The sequence below is a fragment of the Ylistrum balloti genome, unplaced genomic scaffold (assembly GCF_031769215.1).
Source record: "Ylistrum balloti isolate Yb309-2 unplaced genomic scaffold, AGI_CSIRO_Ybal_v1 Utg369874, whole genome shotgun sequence".
Lineage (NCBI taxonomy): Eukaryota > Metazoa > Mollusca > Bivalvia > Pectinida > Pectinidae > Ylistrum > Ylistrum balloti.
This window is the reverse complement of record NW_026782015.1, coordinates 2,479,128-2,500,632: the sequence shown is the minus strand read 5'-3', so window position 1 is coordinate 2,500,632 and position 21,505 is coordinate 2,479,128. Positions and strand designations below refer to the sequence as shown.

Sequence of the window (21,505 nt, the reverse complement as noted above, 5' to 3'; positions counted from 1 at the left end):
GAGACTGACGAGCTGTGATTTGTACTACTTTTGTGTAAGGTAGACTGACGGGCTGTGATTTGTACTACTTTTGTGTAAGGTAGACTGACGGGTTGTGATTTGTACTGCATTTGTGTAAGGGAGACTGACGGGTTGTGATTTGTACTACTTTTGTGTTTGGAAGACTGATGGGCTGTGATTTGTACTACAAATGTGTAAGGGAGACTGACGGGTTGTGATTTGTACTACTTTTGTGTAAGGGAGACTGACGGGTTGTGATTTGTACTACTTTTGTGTCGGGGAGACTGACGAGTTGTGATTTGTATTACTTTTGTGTAAGGTAGACTGACGGGTTGTGATTTGTACTACATTTGTGTAAGGGAGACTGACGGGTTGTGATTTGTACTACTTTTGTGTAAGGGAGACTGACGGGCTTTGATTTGTACTACTTTTGTGTAAGGGAGACTGACGGGTTGTGATTTGTACTACTTTTGTGTAAGGGAGACTGACGGGTTGTGATTTGTACTACTTTTGTGTAAGGGAGACTGACGAGCTGTGATTTGTACTACTTTTGTGTAAGGGAGACTGACGGGTTGTGATTTGTACTACTTTTGTGTAAGGGAGACTGACGGGTTGTGATTTATACTACTTTTTTGTAAGGGAGACTGACGAGCTGTAATTTGTACTACTTTTGTGTAAGGGAGACTGACGAGTTGTGATTTGTACTACTTTTGTGTGGGGGAAACTGACGAGTTATGATTTGTACTACTTTTGTGCAAGTAAGATTGACGAATTGTGATTTGTACTACTTTTGTGTGTGGGAGACTGACGGGTTGTGATTTGTACTACTTTTGTGTAAGGGAGACTGACGGGCTGTGATTTGTACTGCTTTTGTGTAAGGGAGACTGACGGGTTGTGATTTGTACTACTTTTGTATCGGGGAGACTGACGAGTTGTGATTTGTACTACTTTTGTGTAAGGTAGACTGACGGGTTGTGATTTGTACTACTTTTGTGTAAGGGAGACTGACGGGCTTTGATTTGTACTACATTTGTGTAAGGGAGACTGACGGGCTGTGATTTGTACTACTTTTGTGTAAGGGAGACTGACGGGTTGTGATTTGTACTACTTTTGTGTAAGGGAGACTGACGAATTGTGATTTGTACTACTTTTGTGTATGGGAGACTGACGGGTTGTGATTTGTACTACTTTTGTGTAAGGGAGATTGACGGGTTGTGATTTGTACTACTTTTGTGTAAGGGAGACTGACGGGCTTTGATTTGTACTACATTTGTGTAAGGGAGACTGACGGGTTGTGATTTGTACTACTTTTGTGTAAGGGAGACTGACGGGCTTTGATTTGTACTACTTTTGTGTAAGGGAGACTGACGGGTTGTGATTTGTACTACTTTTGTGTAAGGGAGACTGACGGGTTGTGATTTGTACTACTTTTGTGTAAGGGAGACTGACGAGCTGTGATTTGTACTACTTTTGTGTAAGGGAGACTGACGGGTTGTGATTTGTACTACTTTTGTGTGTGGGAGACTGACGGGCTGTGATTTGTACTACTTTTGTGTAGGGTGTAGGGGAGACTGACGAGTTGTGATTTGTACTACATTTGTGTAAGGTAGACTGACGGGTTGTGATTTGTACTACTTTTGTGTAAGGGAGACTGACGGGTTGTGATTTGTACTACTTTTGTGTGTGGGAGACTGACGGGCTGTGATTTGTACTACTTTTGTGTAGGGTGTAGGGGAGACTGACGGGTTGTGATTTGTACTACTTTTGTGTAAGGTAGACTGACGGGTTGTGATTTGTACTACATTTGTGTAAGGGAGACTGACGGGTTGTGATTTGTACTACTTTTGTGTAAGGGAGACTGACGGACTTTGATTTGTACTACTTTTGTGTAAGGGAGACTGACGGGTTGTGATTTGTACTACTTTTGTGTAAGGGAGACTGACGGGTTGTGATTTGTACTACTTTTGTGTAAGGGAGACTGACGAGCTGTGATTTGTACTACTTTTGTGTAAGGTAGACTGACGGGCTTTGATTTGTACAACTTTTGTGTAAGGGAGACTGACGGGTTGTGATTTGTACTACTTTTGTGTAAGGGAGACTGACGAGTTGTGATTTGTACTACTTTTGTGTAAGGTAGACTGACGGGTTGTGATTTGTACTACTTTTGTGTAAGGGAGACTGACGAGTTGTGATTTGTACTACTTTTGTGTAAGGTAGACTGACGGGTTGTGATTTGTACTACTTTTGTGTGTGGGAGACTGACGGGCTGTGATTTGTACTACTTGTGTGTAAGGGAGACTGACGGGCTGTGATTTGTACTACTTTTGTGTAAGGGAGACTGACGAGTTGTGATTTGTACTACTTTTGTGTGGGGGAAACTGACGAGTTGTGATTTGTACTACTTTTGTGTAAGTAAGATTGACGAATTGTGATTTGTACTACTTTTGTGTAAGGGAGACTGACGGGTTGTGATTTGTAATACTTTTGTGTAAGGGAGACTGACGGGTTGTGATTTGTAATACTTTTGTGTAAGGGAGACTGACGGGTTGTGATTTGTACTACATTTGTGTAAGGGAGACTGACGGGTTGTGATTTGTACTACTTTTGTGTAAGGGAGACTGACGGGCTTTGATTTGTACTACTTTTGTGTAAGGGAGACTGACGGGTTGTGATTTGTACTACTTTTGTGTAAGGGAGACTGACGGGTTGTGATTTGTACTACTTTTGTGTAAGGGAGACTGACGAGCTGTGATTTGTACTACTTTTGTGTAAGGGAGACTGACGGGCTTTGATTTGTACTACATTTGTGTAAGGGAGACTGACGAGCTGTGATTTGTACTACTTTTGTGTAAGGGAGACTGACGAGCTGTGATTTGTACTACTTTTGTGTAAGGGAGACTGACGGGCTTTGATTTGTACTACATTTGTGTAAGGGAGACTGACGGGTTGTGATTTGTACTACTTTTGTGTGGGGGAAACTGACGAGTTGTGATTTGTACTACTTTTGTGTAAGTAAGATTGACGAATTGTGATTTGTACTACTTTTGTGTAAGGGAGACTGACGGGTTGTGATTTGTAATACTTTTGTGTAAGGGAGACTGACGGGTTGTGATTTGTAATACTTTTGTGTAAGGGAGACTGACGGGTTGTGATTTGTACTACATTTGTGTAAGGGAGACTGACGGGTTGTGATTTGTACTACTTTTGTGTAAGGGAGACTGACGGGCTTTGATTTGTACTACTTTTGTGTAAGGGAGACTGACGGGTTGTGATTTGTACTACTTTTGTGTAAGGGAGACTGACGGGTTGTGATTTGTACTACTTTTGTGTAAGGGAGACTGACGAGCTGTGATTTGTACTACTTTTGTGTAAGGGAGACTGACGGGCTTTGATTTGTACTACATTTGTGTAAGGGAGACTGACGAGCTGTGATTTGTACTACTTTTGTGTAAGGGAGACTGACGAGCTGTGATTTGTACTACTTTTGTGTAAGGGAGACTGACGGGCTTTGATTTGTACTACATTTGTGTAAGGGAGACTGACGGGTTGTGATTTGTACTACTTTTGTGTAAGGGAGACTGACGGGCTTTGATTTGTACTACTTTTGTGTAAGGGAGACTGACGGGTTGTGATTTGTACTACTTTTGTGTAAGGGAGACTGACGGGTTGTGATTTGTACTACTTTTGTGTAAGGGAGACTGACGAGCTGTGATTTGTACTACTTTTGTGTAAGGGAGACTGACGGGTTGTGATTTGTACTACTTTTGTGTGTGGGAGACTGACGGGCTGTGATTTGTACTACTTTTGTGTAAGGGAGACTGACGGGCTGTGATTTGTACTACTTTTGTGTAGGGTGTAGGGGAGACTGACGGGTTGTGATTTGTACTACTTTTGTGTGTGGGAGACTGACGGGCTGTGATTTGTACTACTTTTGTGTGTGGGAGACTGACGGGCTGTGATTTGTACTACTTTTGGGAGACTGACGGGCTGTGATTTGTACTACTTTTGTGTATGGGAGACTGACGGGCTGTGATTTGTACTACTTTTGTGTGGGGGAGACTGACGAGTTGTGATTTGTACTACTTTTGTGTAAGGGAGACTGACGAGTTGTGATTTGTACTACGTTTGTGTAAGGGAGACTGACGGGTTGTGATTTGTACTACTTTTGTGTGTGGGAGACTGACGAGTTGTGATTTGTACTACTTTTGTGTAAGGGAGACTGACGGGCTGTGATTTGTACTACTTTTGTGTGGGGGAGACTGACGAGCTGTGATTTGTACTACTTTTGTGTAAGGGAGACTGACGAGCTGTGATTTGTACTACTTTTGTGTAAGGGAGACTGACGGGCTGTGATTTGTACTACTTTTGTATGGGGAGACTGACGAGCTGTGATTTGTACTACTTTTGTGTAAGGGAGACTGACGAGCTGTGATTTGTACTACTTTTGTGTAAGGGAGACTGACGAGCTGTGATTTGTACTACTTTTGTGAGATGGAGACTGACGGGCTGTGATTTGTAATACTTTTGTGTAAGGGAGACTTACCCTTACAAAACTAACCTTGTTATACATAGATGCACAGTTCTAACCCTTACAAAACTAACCTGGTTATGCATAAATGCATAGTTCTAACCCTTACAAAACTATCCTGGTTTTACATAGATGCACAGTTCTTACCTTTAAAAAACTAACCTTGTCATACATAGATGTTCAGTTCTAAGCCTTACAAAACTAACCTGGTTAAACACAGATGTACAGTTCTAACCCTTACAAAAGTTTCCTGGTTATACATAGAAGTACAGTTCTAACCCTTATGAAACCAGCCAGGTTATATAGAAATGTCCATTTTTAACCCTTACAAAACTAACGTGGTGATACACAGATGTTCAGTTCTAACCCTTACAAAACTAACCTGGTGATACACAGATGTTCAGTTCTAACCCTTACAAAACTAACCTGGTTATACATAGATATACAGTTCTAACCCTTACAAAACTAACCTGGTTATACACAGATGTTCAGTTCTAACCCTTACAAAACTAACCTGGTTATACATAGATATACAGTTCTAACCCTTACAAAACTAACCTGGTTATACATAGATGTACAGTTCTAACCCTTACAAAACTAACGTGGTGATACACAGATGTTCAGTTCTAACCCTTACAAAACTAACCTGGTGATACACAGATGTTCAGTTCTAACCCTTACAAAACTAACCTGGTTATACATAGATATACAGTTCTAACCCTTACAAAACTAACCTGGTTATACACAGATGTTCAGTTCTAACCCTTACAAAACTAACCTGGTTATACATAGATATACAGTTCTAACCCTTACAAAACTAACCTGGTTATACATAGATGTACAGTTCTAACCCTTACAAAACTAACCTGGTTATACACAGATGTTCAGTTCTAACCCTTACAAAACTAACCTAGTTATACATAGATATACAGTTCTAACCCTTACAAAACTAACCTGGTTATACACAGATGTTCAGTTCTAACCCTTACAAAACTAACCTAGTTATACATAGATATACAGTTCTAATTCCTGGTTATACATACTATGTAGTTCTTAGTCTTACAAACCTACCCTGGATATACTTATATGTACTATCTAAATACTTTGTCCTGTGTTAAGAAACAGGTCGACCTGTATATTTTGGTAACGGAATATAAAGCTATTTCGGGTTGACACAGACCCAATATCTTCAGTGAATCTGGGGCTGAACCAGTAGTAAAACGTCACTTCTTAATTAAATAGCTGAGAGTAGCATTTCTGGAACTTTTATGAAGTAAAGAAAACTAATGGATAATACCGATATGAAACAAATAAAAGCTAGATTTTCTAAGTTGATATTACTCTAGAATCAAATTCTAACAAATGTCACTTGACGCTTTCTATTTTCTGTGCTGGCTCTGAAGTTAAATTACACCTCCAAGAAATATGTAAATCTGTGTAGAAGTGCAGTTCAATTAAAGTTACCCGTTAATAGCACAATTCAATTAGTGATGTCGGAGTCATTGTTTGAATCCTTTGTAATGGAAGAAAGTATAGACTGTTTATCAACTTTCACGGAAAACAGCATGCAAACTAACAACCGCGACCGTATATGGAATTCTGAAATGGTATTTCAATTATCAATAATAATTGACGCTTCTAATATTATTAATAATAGTTGAAAAAAGAAAGAAAGAAAAAAAAAGCAAAAACAAACAGAAAAAGAAATCAATAATTTAAGCTCTAGAATCAACAAATGTGTGGAGACTAACTTCCTATAGAGTTTGTGTATAGTCGGCCAGACATCGATTTATTTATATCGATGACGTATGATATATATGTTACGTTTTTTATTACATGCATACTTTCGTTAACCCAGAAACTAGGTAAAGCAGTGTATGGTGGCACTTATTAAGTATATGAAAGTATTTGGGAAGTAGGAAATAGAGTATTTCTAAGACGAAAACGATGTGTACACCCGTTTGTATTATATGTGCGACACGTTTGTTTGTGTACATGTAAGTATCATATGAACGACACGTTTGTTTGTACACACATGTGTATTATATCAGCGACACGTTTGTGTGTATACACGTGTGTATTACATGTGCAACACGTTTGTTTGTACACACCTGTGTATTATATGTGCGACGCGTCTGTCTTTACACAGGTGTGTATTATATGAGCGACACGTCTGTTTTTACACACGTGTGTATTATATGAGCGACACGTTTGTTTGTACACACGTGTGTATTATATGAGGGACACGTTTGTGTGTATCATATGAGCGACACGTTTGTTGTACACACGTGTGTATTATATGAGGGACACGTTTGTGTGTATCATATGAGCGACACGTTTGTTTGTACACACGTGTGTATTATTTTAGCGACACGTTTGTTGTACACACCTGTGTATTATTTTAGAGACACGTTTGTTGTACACACGTGTGTATTATGTGAGCAAAACGTCTGTTACAGATTTGTGCATTGTGTAAACGATTATATGAGAGTTTCTTCTTAACTTACACGTGTAATTTTCTATTCCGAATTATGTAATCAAAGGTGAGGGAAGTGTAGGTACTTATTTCAGACTTTCGATTCTCAAAGCATTACACAAACGAGGAGTGGGAGTTGCTTGATGAGAGCATGAGGGCGCTGATTTGGAGAGTCCTAGAACGCGGATATGAATTACTGTTTGAGGAAGTAGATAGGAGTTGGCACAAGAGGGCGAGGATTTAATTGATATCCGAACCGGTTGGTGTGGATTTTGTCGAAGGAAAGTGAAGATTGACTTAAATAATATACTGATGGAGTGGATATTGCTGTAGGAATGTGAGCTTTGTCATCGATGAGATTATAGTGTGATCATTGCGAGATCATAAGGGCGTAAATATTGTAAAAGGACTGGGCGTTGTCATCATCGAGATCCAAAGGGCGTGAATATTGCTTAAGGACTGGGCGTTGACATCAGCGAGATCCTAAGGGCGTAAATATTGTAAAAGGACTGGGCGTTGACATCAGCGAGATCCAAAGGGAGTAAATATTGTTAAAGGACTGAACGTTGTCATCAGCGAGATCCTAAGGGCGTAAATATTGTAAAAGGACTGGGCGTTGTCATCATCGAGATCCAAAGGGCGTGAATATTGCTTAAGGACTGGACGTTGTCATCATCGAGATCCAAAGGGCGTGAATATTGCTTAAGGACTGGGCGTTGTCATCAGCGAGATCATAAGGGCGTAAATATTGTTTAAGGACTGGGCGTTGACATCATCTAGATCCTAAGGGCGTAAATATTGTTTAAGGACTGGGCCTTGACATCAGCGAGATCCTAAGGACGTGAATATTGCTTCGGGACTGGGCGTTGACATCGACGAGATCCTAAGGGCGTAAATATTGTTTAAGGACTGGACGTTGACATCATCGAGATCCAAAGGGCGTAAATATTGTTAAAGGACTGGGCGTTGCCATCATCTAGATCCTAAGGGCGTAAATATTGTTTAAGGACTGGGCGTTGTCATCATCGAGATCCTAAGGGCGTGAATATTGCTTCGGAACTGGGCGTTGACATCGACGAGATCCTAAGGGCGTAAATATTGTTTAAGGACTGGGCGTTGCCATCATCTAGATCCAAAGGGCGTAAATATTGTTAAAGGACTGGGCGTTGCCATCATCTAGATCCTAAGGGCGTAAATATTGTTTAAGGACTGGGCGTTGTCATCATCGAGATCCTAAGGGCGTGAATATTGCTTCGGGACTGGGCGTTGACATCGACGAGATCCTAAGGGCGTAAATATTGTTTAAGGACTGGACGTTGACATCATCGAGATCCAAAGGGCGTAAATATTGTTAAAGGACTGGGCGTTGCCATCATCTAGATCCTAAGGGCGTAAATATTGCTTAAGGACTGGGCGTTGTCATCAGCGAGATCATAAGGGCGTAAATATTGTTTAAGGACTGGGCGTTGACATCATCTAGATCCTAAGGGCGTAAATATTGTTTAAGGACTGGGCCTTGACATCAGCGAGATCCTAAGGACGTGAATATTGCTTCGGGACTGGGCGTTGACATCGACGAGATCCTAAGGGCGTAAATATTGTTTAAGGACTGGACGTTGACATCATCGAGATCCAAAGGGCGTAAATATTGTTAAAGGACTGGGCGTTGCCATCATCTAGATCCTAAGGGCGTAAATATTGTTTAAGGACTGGGCGTTGTCATCATCGAGATCCTAAGGGCGTGAATATTGCTTCGGAACTGGGCGTTGACATCGACGAGATCCTAAGGGCGTAAATATTGTTTAAGGACTGGGCGTTGCCATCATCTAGATCCAAAGGGCGTAAATATTGTTAAAGGACTGGGCGTTGCCATCATCTAGATCCTAAGGGCGTAAATATTGTTTAAGGACTGGGCGTTGTCATCATCGAGATCCTAAGGGCGTGAATATTGCTTCGGGACTGGGCGTTGACATCGACGAGATCCTAAGGGCGTAAATATTGTTTAAGGACTGGACGTTGACATCATCGAGATCCAAAGGGCGTAAATATTGTTAAAGGACTGGGCGTTGCCATCATCTAGATCCTAAGGGCGTAAATATTGTTTAAGGACTGGGCGTTGTCATCATCGAGATCCTAAGGGCGTGAATATTGCTTCGGAACTGGGCGTTGACATCGACGAGATCCTAAGGGCGGAAATATTGTTAAAGGACTGGGCGTTGCCATCATCTAGATCCTAAGGGCGTAAATATTGTTTAAGGACTGGGCGTTGTCATCAGCGAGATCCTAAGTGCGTGAATATTGTTTAAGGACTGGGCCTTGACATCAGCGAGATCCTAAGGACGTGAATAATGCTTAAAGACTGGGCGTTGTCATCAGCGAGATCCTAAGTGCGTGAATATTGTTTAAGGACTGGGCCTTGGCATCAGCGAGATCCTAAGGACGTGAATAATGCTTAAAGACTGGGCGTTGTCATCATCGAGACCCTAAGGGCGTGAATATTGTTTAAGGACTGGGCGTCGACATCATCGAGATCCTAAGGGCGTAAATATTGTTTAAGGACTGGGCGTCGACATCATCGAGATCCTAAGGGCATAAATATTGCTTAAGGACTGGACGTTGTCATCATCGAGATCCTAAGGGCGTGAATATTGTTTAAGGACTGGGCGTTGTCATCATCGAGATCCTAAGGGCGTGAATATTGCTTCGGAACTGGGCGTTGACATCGACGAGATCCTAAGGGCGTAAATATTGTTTAAGGACTGGGCGTTGACATCATCGTGTTCTGGTGTTCCAACGTTTATGCCGAGCAATTTCTAGCTCTCAGGTTATAACTATTTTATGGATTCCAACCTTAAATTCGATCGTAGTTCTGGAACAAGTCTTTTATTGTGCGTGCACGTGATTTTGCCTTTGTGTTTAAGTTTAGTGTTACAAAAACAACTGCGTGTTCAGAACTCGCAATACAAGCTTAGCTTTGCTCGTAAGGGTAATAAGCTTTTTATTAAATCTCATCTTTGATGACAAGTTTTTATTCGCGAGCTTGTTTGTTAGTTTAATAGTAAACGTGACTAAGTCGATAACCATTTGTTTTCTTATTACCAACCAGTATCTGCTTTGAAGCTTCCCGTTGTCATAAAGACCAACAATTAGAAATATACAGATTTAAAACTTAAACATACAATGACAAATGTGAATTAAACGTGACAATTTGAGAATACAAAGTCAGTCTTCGATTATTTAATGTGTAGATTTGCAGGGTGACTGCGCATGCTCAGATTTACTGGACCGTTAAGCCGAAGTGACTAGATATCCAAATATTTTTTTAAAGACTTGAAATAAAGAATGAAATACTGACGAACAAATTAATATACATAGCTTGAAATCTGTTAGGCCAACCTTGCGGTTAAATCACGTGATTAACGAGGATGCTACAGTGAAAAAGATAAAAGAGCTAAGCGATGAACTCTCTGTGAAATAGATAAGATCAAATCCGAATCCTGAAAGAGAAAACGGAAATTATATTTCTCAGTCAATCCCTATGTACACGTACCTTTATTCGACTAATTATTGGAGAATACCTGTCCCGCTCTCATGTCAACATTATCAAACATTTCCGTGACGGAGATCAAGCCGACTTCTCGTCTCTTTGTGACCACGTCGATAAGACGCTTACTCGTCTATTGTATGTGCTAGTACCGGAAGAACACCCGATCTTGGTGGCAGATAACGGGGCAGAAACATGTCTTTTACTTTTTATGGCACCCTTTAAAACCATAGAAGTCAAATTTTCCAGCATCGAGCTGATACCTTGTGCTAATGAAGGATCATAGCAAACAAAACGAACAAAATGCATTTATTTGTAAAAATGAAAATGAAATCGCTGATACCATCGGAACTGTTTGATGATTAACTTTCATGTCTAATTGAAAATGATAAACTGAAATGGAAAAGACAACAAATAAGTGTGTGACCTTGTAATTGTAGAGGTTATCCGGTAATTTGCTACAACCGGAATTTTAGACAGGATCTTGTTCACTAGTATGAAAATCGGGGACGCTGACAGAGAATTTATATCGCTAGACCGGAAATTCACGTGGACTCCCAGTGCAAAAAGGAAATAAAATTTAAAGGCTGGCAACGAACCTTGATTTAGAATAAATAAATGTCATTAAGTGCGCTTCCAAGAGAAGATAACTCACTTTGGCGAGGTATTCTGTAGTGTACAGTTGTTATTTTGTGTAAAATATTTTTTACCTGTGACGTAGCTATGAAGAAATGTTGCCATTGGCGTGATGTTGGTGTTATTTCCGGTTTAGAATAGAAAGCATTTCACAATAAAAAGTATCTTCAAGTGGTTTGATTTAGGATTATGTGATCAAGTTACATGTATGGTTAAGTTGACTAAACTCATACATTAGAAGGGACTGGGTGGGGGTGTCGATGGGGATGGCAGGGGTATTTCTAATTGAGATGAGAGGGAGGATATCTGGTTGGGATGGGGTGTATCTGGTTTGGATGGGAGGGCGTATTTCTGGTTGGGTGTGTATCTAATTGGCATGGAATGAGGTGTATCTTGTTGGGACGGGAGTTGATATATTTGGTTTGGGGTGTGTCTAGTTGGGACGGGAGGGGATGTATCTAGTTGGGACGGGAGGGGATATATCTGTTTTGGGGTGTATCTAGTTGGCATCGGAGGGAGATGTATCAGTTTAAACTTGGTTTATCATCATTCACTCAAATTACATATATAAATTATATACAATATGACAACCATTTAATGTTTTAAGAAATGTTTTGATATTACGCTCCTGCCTAGAACATATCTTATAACGAGATTTCATCTCCCAACAGTAATTGTAGCCGGTTCAGTAACATGCGAAACAATCTCTCTAACAATCGAAGAGGTCAAATACAAATTAAAAAATGGAAGTGTTTAGGATGATTTTTAAACCTGATTGATGTGAAAATTGAATAGTCCTAAATAAGAGAACAGTGACCTACTTTATCAGTATCTGAAGTTTTCAACGTGATTTTGAAAAGCTGTTTTTTATTCGAACATTGAGTTCGCATGATCTTTTAACAGCAAATTTTTCTATACACCACTCTCTCCATTTTGAGTTTTTCTCGGAGCCCCCACAAAATGCTACATGTATGTACAGTTTTCTAATAAAAAATAAGTCTTATAAAAACTTTCTACAGAATGACCAAAATTCATACCTCTTCTTTCTTGTTGTAATGTTTGTGACGATTTCCTGTTTTAAGTGCAGCGACCCATGTAAATATATAATTAAGTCCCAGTAAAGTCGACTTTATTACAATAAAAATTTAGGGACTATTTATTTATCAGTTAATATTAGACTGCTGTTTTGAATAATTTCATATACTGTATTTTTATTCAAATATAATACTGCTTAAATCATATTTCAAACGGTTGGCACATGACAAGAAATTGATATCAAATTGTATACAGAAATAAAAAAAAAAATTACTTCAAATCACGATTACACCGCGTGGATATTTAAATAATATTAGCTTACCTACTCGAAGACGCATATACAGTTGAAATTTTACACTTTTTTTAAAAATCATTTTATTTGCTAACCAATTCAACGAGTATTTGATGAAAGACCATCTTTACACATGTGCACAGATTACATTTACAAAAAACACTAATATCAAGATCAGGATTCAAAAGGAAGAGGTTTCATTCAATTTAATTTTACTGCAATCTGTACCTATTACCAGACATGCTCCAACCGTGCGCCGTCATTGTACAATATACATTTATAGTTGTGTTCCAAAGAGCACTTCATACCGATATCAGGGTAAGTTTGTATAGCCTATTTTACAAACAATATGTAGTAATATGTTATATATAACCAGTGAAGCACTAATATTTTCATGGATGATAAGTTTTATAAAAAATGTAAGCCAAGCATTCATACATATCCGAAAGAGACAAATACTTCCTTTCTTCATCAATTTTCATATTGATTTCGTCTCTTTGTCTTCTCATAAACATATTTTCAATGCAATGCTCTTGTCTTCGCGACCAATACCAAAAAAGAATACCATACTTTTATACTTAAATATTTTCCTGACTTTCATCCTTTCTGTTTCTTGCATTTAATTTTTCCGTGTATCGTATTTTCTGATATAATGGTTTTAAAACAGCGTTGGAGACTAAAACCAAACTCTTGTGATGTTCACCTGTTCCACTTCTGTACCAGTATAAACATCTTCAAGCAGTTTCTCACGCTGTGTCTCCAGGTATCTTTTTAATACGTCGACAGATTTCCAACCTTCCATTATGTTCTAGATGATGTCTTGTCTATGTACGTATTCTGTTGACATGTTGCCCTAGTTCTTGATTATCTCCCTTTACTACGTTCTTTGTTCTTCTGCATTACTATAATTACGTCCAGTCGTCCATTGTTGCCAATGCTACCTCGATTTCATGTTTCCTTTGAATAGGGTTGATCGATTTGGTTGATACAAATACGTACATGTTCTCTTAATAAACGTATTAGCCATTTGGGCTTCTGTATTTATACAAACAATTTTTTTTAAATTTTTGAGTTTTGTATTCTAATTTTTTCTCTATTTTTACACACGCACAGACACACACACACACAACCACACACACACACACACACACACACACACAAACACAAAAACACGCGCACGCACGCACACGCAAACACACACACGCACACACACACACACACAAACACACACACACACACACACACATATATATTCCAAAACAAATGGTTTGTAATGTCTTGTTAAAACAAGCGATTCTAGTTCACAACTTCGATTTAGAAAAAAAACATGTTTTCTGATTTTATCTAGAAAGAGATCGCCTTGACGTTCTTATGTCGTGATTAGTTTCTCAGTTTGAACTTATATTCTACTCCTTCAGTCAAACAAACAGGAAAACACAGAACAGAAAGATCTCTGCTCTCGCGGAATGGTAATTAGTCGGGGGAAGTTACTTTAATGCCTCGTGACAACGTAAGCCTTTGAACAGAAGACACTATTAATTATGTAGCGTCAATAGAAATATGAAACAGTGACATTGTGTCAATAGAAATATGAAAACATTGACAATGTCATTATGTAGCGTGAATAGAAATATGAAAACAGTGACTATGTCATTATGTAGGTCAGTAGAAATATAAAAAAACGGTAACAATATTATTATGTAACGTCAATAGAAATATGAAACAGTGACAATGTCATTATGTAGCGTCAATAGAAATATGAAAACAGTGACAATGTCATTATGTAGGGTCAATAGAAATATGAAAACAGTGACAATGGCATTATGTAGTGTCAATGGAAATATGAAAACAGTGACAATAGAAATATGAAAATAGTGACAATGTCATTCTGCAGCGTCAATAGAAATGTTATAACAATAACGGTGTTAATTTGTGGCGTTAGCAAAACAGCCAGAATGGTAAGTTTATCATGATTTGGTGTAGAAAATAGCTTAAAAGTCACTGTTTTATTTTCCAGGTCAACAAAAATGTAAAAATATTTATTTGTGTTTCAGTTGATGTGCTGCCAAGTAAGCTATCAAAACAGTACTGATATATTTGTCTGTTACACGCACATACAAGGTACCACGGTGTTCACATGAGAATGAATCCTTCCTATCTCTATTAGGTATTAATATTCTCATATTAAATATTCCAGTTCAAAAGAACAACAATCTAATGATATCGATAATACGACGAGATATCACCCCAGTATGAATAGCGACACGTGGTTTGTAACAAGGCGTTAGGTGATTCTGATCGGACACTCGTACCGTATCAGATATCGGGTACAAAACACTATGTTTCATACCCGATCTGTATCGGATATCTGATACCAGATTAGATTTTCACAATTTCCAGGTAAGCAATAAATTAGATTATTTTTTTATTGAACGGACAAATTGTGACAATTTTAATTCTGCAGACCCTTTATAAATCAGCATTAGTGTAAATTAAATCTACTACAAAGACGGCTAATACTTACACTGGATATGAAGAAAGATTTAGATGTCCTGTTGCATATGAATTTGAAAACAGGAAACAAAAATATCAATCAAATTATTTTGTTGTCATGGTGTTGTCAATGATGTCAATGTGGCGCCACCTACTGCTTCCGAACGATGTGTTAAAGATAATATTTTAAAATGTTTTGTGAAAATTAAATAAAAATTATTAAATGTCGATAAAAGGATATATTTATATATATATATAGTTTATACATACATTGTCTACATTTATCAAAGTACTTTTTACAACGGATACGCCTATAGGCGATTATACCAATGTAAATTCACGTCGATGCAGGTACAAGAAAACAAAAACCATAAACTTCTAGAACTTAAAAGAATACCACAGATTCTTTCTCATTTTCTAATCATGATAGAAATCAAGCTTCTTGTAACCAGAGATTTGCATAAAATGCTTATTATATCTAGAAAATGTGGTCAGTAATTTTGTGGGCTGTTATAACATGCAACTGTAACAGTATTTGTGATTAATTTCCGAACAGGCAGTGCTTTCTGAGGTTCGGGGAATGGTTAAACTGTTTCATACAGCCTCACCACTGTGTGTTGTAATGATTTAAATATCCAGTTTAGTGCAATGTGAACAATTGCTTTATGAGAACGAAGCTTAATGGCATGGTACCACCCTCGTACACTCGGTAGTGAAAACGGCCTGAAGCAGACTTACCCTGAAGATGTCGGATTCTGGATAAGATTGTTCCTAATACAGACAGTCCCTGATGATGTCGGATACTGTGAGAGGTTTGTTCCAGCTACAGACTAACCCTGATAATGTCGGATTCTGTGAGAGGTTTATTCCAGCTACATACAGTCCCTGATGATGCCGGATTCTGTGAGAGGTTTATTCCAGCTACAGACAGTCCCTGATGATGTCGGATTCTGTGAGAGGTTTATTCCTGATACAGACAGTCCCTGGTGATGTCGGATTCTGTGAGAGGTTTATTCCTGCTACAGACGGTCCCTGATGATGTCGGATTCTGTGAGAGGTTTGTTCCAGCTACAGACTAACCCTGATAATGTCGGATTCTGTGAGAGGTTTATTCCAGACACAGACAGTCCCTGGTGATGTCGGATTCTGTGAGAGGTTTATTCCTGCTACAGACGGTCCCTGATGATGTCGGATTCTGTGAGAGGTTTGTTCCAGCTACAGACTAACCCTGATAATGTCGGATTCTGTGAGAGGTTTATTCCAGACACAGACAGTCCCTGATGATGTCAGATTCTGTGAGAGGTTTATTCCAGCTACAGACAGTCCCTGATGATGTCGGATTCTGTGAGAGGTTTATTCCTGCTACAGACTAACCCTGATAATGTCGGATTCTGTGAGAGGTTTATTCCAGCTACAGACAGTCCCTGATGATGTCGGATTCTGTGAGAGGTTTGTTCCAGCTACAGACTAACCCTGATAATGTCGGATTCTGTGAGAGGTTTATTCCAGACACAGACAGTCCCTGATGATGTCGGATTCTGTGAGAGGTTTATTCCTGCTACAGACGGTCCCTGATGATGTCGGATTCTGTGAGAGGTTTGTTCCAGCTACAGACTAACCCTGATAATGTCGGATTCTGTGAGAGGTTTATTCCAGACACAGACAGTCCCTGATGATGTCGGATTCTGTGAGAGGTTTATTCCTGCTACAGACGGTCCCTGATGATGTCGGATTCTGTGAGAGGTTTATTCCTGCTACAGACAGTCCCTGATGATGTCGGATTCTGTGAGAGGTTTATTCCTGCTACAGACAGTCCCTGATGATGTCGGATTCTGTGAGAGGTTTATTCCTGCTACAGACGGTCCCTGATGATGTCGGATTCTGTGAGAGGTTTGTTCCAGCTACAGACAGTCCCTGATGATGTCGGATTCTGTGAGAGGTTTATTCCAGATGCAGACAGTCCCTGATGATGTCGGATTCTGTGAGAGGTTTATTCCAGATACAGACAGTCCCTGATGATGTCGGATTCTGTGAGAGGTTTATTCCAGATACAGAGAGTCCCTGATGATGTCGGATTCTGTGAGAGGTTTATTCCAGCTACAGACAGTCCCTGATGATGTCGGATTCTGTGAGAGGTTTATTCCAGATACACACAGTCCCTGATGATGTCGGATTCTGTGAGAGGTTTATTCTAGCAACAGACAGTCCCTGATGATGTCGGATTCTGTGAGAGGTTTATTATCTGATACAGACAGTCCCTGATGATGCCGGATTCTGTGAGAGGTTTATTCCAGATACAGACTAACCCTGATGATGTCGGATGCTGGATAGGGTTCTGCCTGATACAGGCAGACCATTTAGTTCCGGATTCTGGATAAGTTTTTTCCTGATAGAGACAGGCGTTGATGATGTCGGATTTTTGGTCGGTTTGTCTGTTACAATGGGTTGGTACAAAAGTGGACATCACGTTGTTAGGTTGGTAAGTTAGATGCCAACCCACATTTCACTTTTCGCTGTAATGAATGAATACTGGATCTGCTTTTCTTCCTGGAATCTCTACTTCCTATTGTTTGTCTATTATTTAATAAACACTGAAATGATTTCGGGAGGCATTCGCGGACAATTTAAATATCAGCTGGATTAGCGCAATTCAATTAAAACGCGCGAGTGCTTCATGTGGAATCTGCCTTTATCCAGTTGGCATTCATATCACCAATGAACACCATCTAAAAGGATTTTAATGTTTTTATTTATAATTTTCAATTTTGATTGTGAATGAAGAAGCCTCATTACTTACCATGTTCCTACGCCATTGGCAGTTCATGGGCTGGTAATACACAAAGGCTTTCGGAGAGATCACACTATAGTGTGTTACCATGGTCAATGATATATCTAAAGGATGTATATATGGGTCAGTGTAAACAGTAAAGTTATTGGTAATTGTACAACGTACAAAGTAATCAGTAGATTAGCTGATACACATCATAGTTAACACTATACAGTTTAATTCATTAAGTTAATCATAAAAAATATCACAGTAAAAATGTTCCCTGTAATTCAGAAATGCTACGTTTAAACTCCCTCGTACTCTCGTTAAGAAAACTGATCAGTGTTAAATGCCAATTTGATATACGTTCAGTGTATTAGCTTTTTTGGATTCTTCAGGAGTTTTGTTTTTCATCAATGTGTTTTTGTTACAAAAAAATGTTTCTCGTGACTTCCTTGAAATACCATTTATCTTAATGATGTTCATCGGTACTAATTCTACCTCAAATATAATATCAAATCAGAATGTGCAAGATATATAGATATCATTTTTGTGTATTTGAATGTCAAAATGTCTAACCAAAATATAGAAATACAATTTTAAATTTAATTTTTTGTTTTCTTTCTTTCAGATACATCATCATCATCATCATCATCATCATCATCATCATCATCATCATCATCATCATCATCATCATCATCATCATCATATCATCATCATCATCATCATCATCATCATCATCTCTAATTATAACCAAATATACAATAAGAATTGTTTGCCACACGTCATAGTCAAGTATGTAACGCATGCAGGACAAATTGACAACATAGCAAGGGAGATAACTCCCAGTCTTACACACAATTTAACAAAATCCGAACACCGACAACTACGCATTAAAATCCTTCTGGGATTGAGGTACGCAATGATATTTAGTGATAAATATACATCAAATCTGTAGCAAGTGATTCTATTATAATAAACAAACATGATAAGGAAAGAAAATAAGACATGACAAATTTCTACGGAGAGCGCAAATAACAGAATAAACAAGAATCTTAGACCGTGGACTTATTCTATCGAAATATACCGGACTAGGATTTGTCGGCCTAATCGTGCGAATGCCAATCTGATTGCTAAATACAAAAAGCCAGATCAGACACAAATGTTTTGAATTTTAGGAAGTAATACTGAAAGATTTATGTATATATTGAAATAATAAAAGTATGTCTTGAATTTTGGAATAATAACATTAGTGAGCTGAAAACAGGAACAAAGCAAGTTGATTTCATTTACTATACCACATGTCATACAGAAATCAGTTAACATGTAATATAACAGGTAATACACGTGTATTCCAGTTCATCTGGTAAATATTTTATATTTGTGCTATCATTAATTCTAGTATAATGTATTTGGATTAACTATGTACTTACTTATATACAGAGACTATGTGTAAAATTTGGTAAAGTAGCGTTAATGTATGCAGGGGCGTAGCAAGCCCAGCAGAAATGTGTAAGCCCAGGCGAGGGGTCATGAATTTCATGATTTGAAAGATGTTTTCTGAGACAGTTTTTTAAAATTATTTAACAACAAAATTCAACCCCTGATATTTATTTTCAACCTTAATTTTGTAATTTTGTCCGACATACTCTATGCACGGATTTTTTCATGTGTAAGCCCGGGCTTTTTCTTTCTATGGAAGCTACGCCCCTGGCATGTGGATGTTTCCTTACAAAGAATGTTTCCCGCTGTATTCCATTATCATAAAAATTCTGTTATGACCACCCTCTTCGTACATTTTATTGGTTTCTTTCAGTAAATGTTTCTCTTTATATTGCTTATAGACATTTTTATGTGACGTCACCTCCGCAAAACCCTGGGATCATCATTCTAATTAATTAGTCTTGTTCCGTTTAATTTCCTCAAATAAAATAAATGTTTTCAGAGGTTGTACTGATGTAAAAAGTACATATATATATCTGTAATCGATTATATATCTACTGATTTTTTTTCAAAACTTAAAAAATAGAGCTGCTGCTTATCATAATCTATTTTCCATTTTCACTGAATTTCAGATGATGTTGAGATCTACGTTGAAAGGAAAAAAGCCAACGACATGGTTAGTTTTCCCAGTAAATATCAATGTCCTGTTTCAATACATCAAATTCGAAATCTCCGTTTTCTCAAACTACTAATTTTCTTGATCGTCTGTCACGTTTCATCAACTGCTCCTACAAAATTATCACAGGCGAAGTGTTTAGGATACTAACTCTCAGGTATTTCGTTCGCCCCCTTTACTTGTTATAGTACAGCATACAAGTCTTTATCCCCTAGAAACATTGTTACATGCCCCTGTGCTGATAATAAGTCACGTGGGTCCCCACATTGAGGAGGATGTAAGTACCGTCATCATGAAGCCTCTTTCCTGCATCTTTTAACAGCTACAGTGTCGGTTGATATGGACCTATCTACATTTTGTACATAGATTTTCAGTAAATACTATAGTTTTCCTAATTTTTATACATTATCCTAGCGGTAGCCACTCAATGGGGCTGTATGTGAGCTGCTTCTTTCAACTTTTCATGAAAAATGAAACAAAGTTGATAATATGATTCGATTTCAAAAGTGTAAAAATATTATAAAGCACAATTAATTTCCTAGTTAGAATTACTTATATATATATTATATATTGACACGCAAAAGAAACTCAACCTATATGAAATATCAACATTTTTTAAAATATGAATAAACTTTGCTAGCCTTTTTGACTAAAATGATACCACGCACGTTTCCGAACAATTCACGGTTGACTGAACTCTGTCACACTACCTGTTGTCGCACGCGCGATACACGGCCATTTACCCCGATTTGCACGTGCACGCGTACACGTGGCAGCACTTCGTGAGTATCAGACCTGTTTGTTATCCTTCAGGTATTTGGTAAGAATTATCCACTGTTGATTAACATTTTTGTTGCGCAAACAAGATGCCTCGGCTAGCCAATGATGAACGTAACAGAGCAGTGCAGTTACTATTGGGTGGAAACACCCAAAATGCTGTGGCAAGGGTACTGAATGTCCATAAAAGCACTGTTAGTCTACTATACGCCCGCCTTAGAACTACTGGTACAACTGCTGACCTCCCTAGAACTGGCCGACCGAAGGTAACGACACCACGCCAGGACCGTTTCATGAGGTTGCAGCATCTGCGCAACCGCTTCCGAACTGCACAGAAAATCGCAAACGAGACACCAGGGACACATCATCCGAGAATAAGTCATGATACTGTGCTGAGGCGTTTGCGATCATACGGTATAAAACCTCAACGCGTTGCAGTGGGATTGCCACTTAACCGTCGACGACGTGACATCAGGCTTCAGTGGTTGCGACAACACCGTCCAAATGTATTTCCTATGCAAAGATGGCGCCGTGTTCTCTTCTCTGACGAGTCCAGATTTACGTTTTATCGCTCTGATGGACGTTGACGTGTTTTCAGACGTCGTGGTGAACGATACACCGACGACTGCATGTTGGAACGTGACAGATTTGGTGGTGGTAGCGTAATGGTATGGGGCGGTATTTGCGGTGGTCACAAAACCCCTTTAGTGGTCATTGAAGACAATTTGACCGCTCAGCGGTACAAAGACACTGTCCTGCAACCTGTCGCGGTCCCTTTTGTTCGCCAGCATAACTTAATTTTTCAACAAGACAATGCCAGATGTCACGTAGCGCGACT

General features: G+C 38.8%; 1 protein-coding gene across 1 annotated transcript; it reads left to right on the top strand.

Moving 5' to 3' along the window:
* Positions 1–20,756: 20,756 nt before the first annotated feature.
* Positions 20,757–21,254, top strand: LOC132546103 (uncharacterized). The gene has a single exon (XM_060209798.1). It carries the CDS (start codon positions 20,757–20,759, stop codon positions 21,252–21,254), a length of 498 nt encoding a protein of 165 aa, XP_060065781.1.
* Positions 21,255–21,505: the final 251 nt, after the last annotated feature.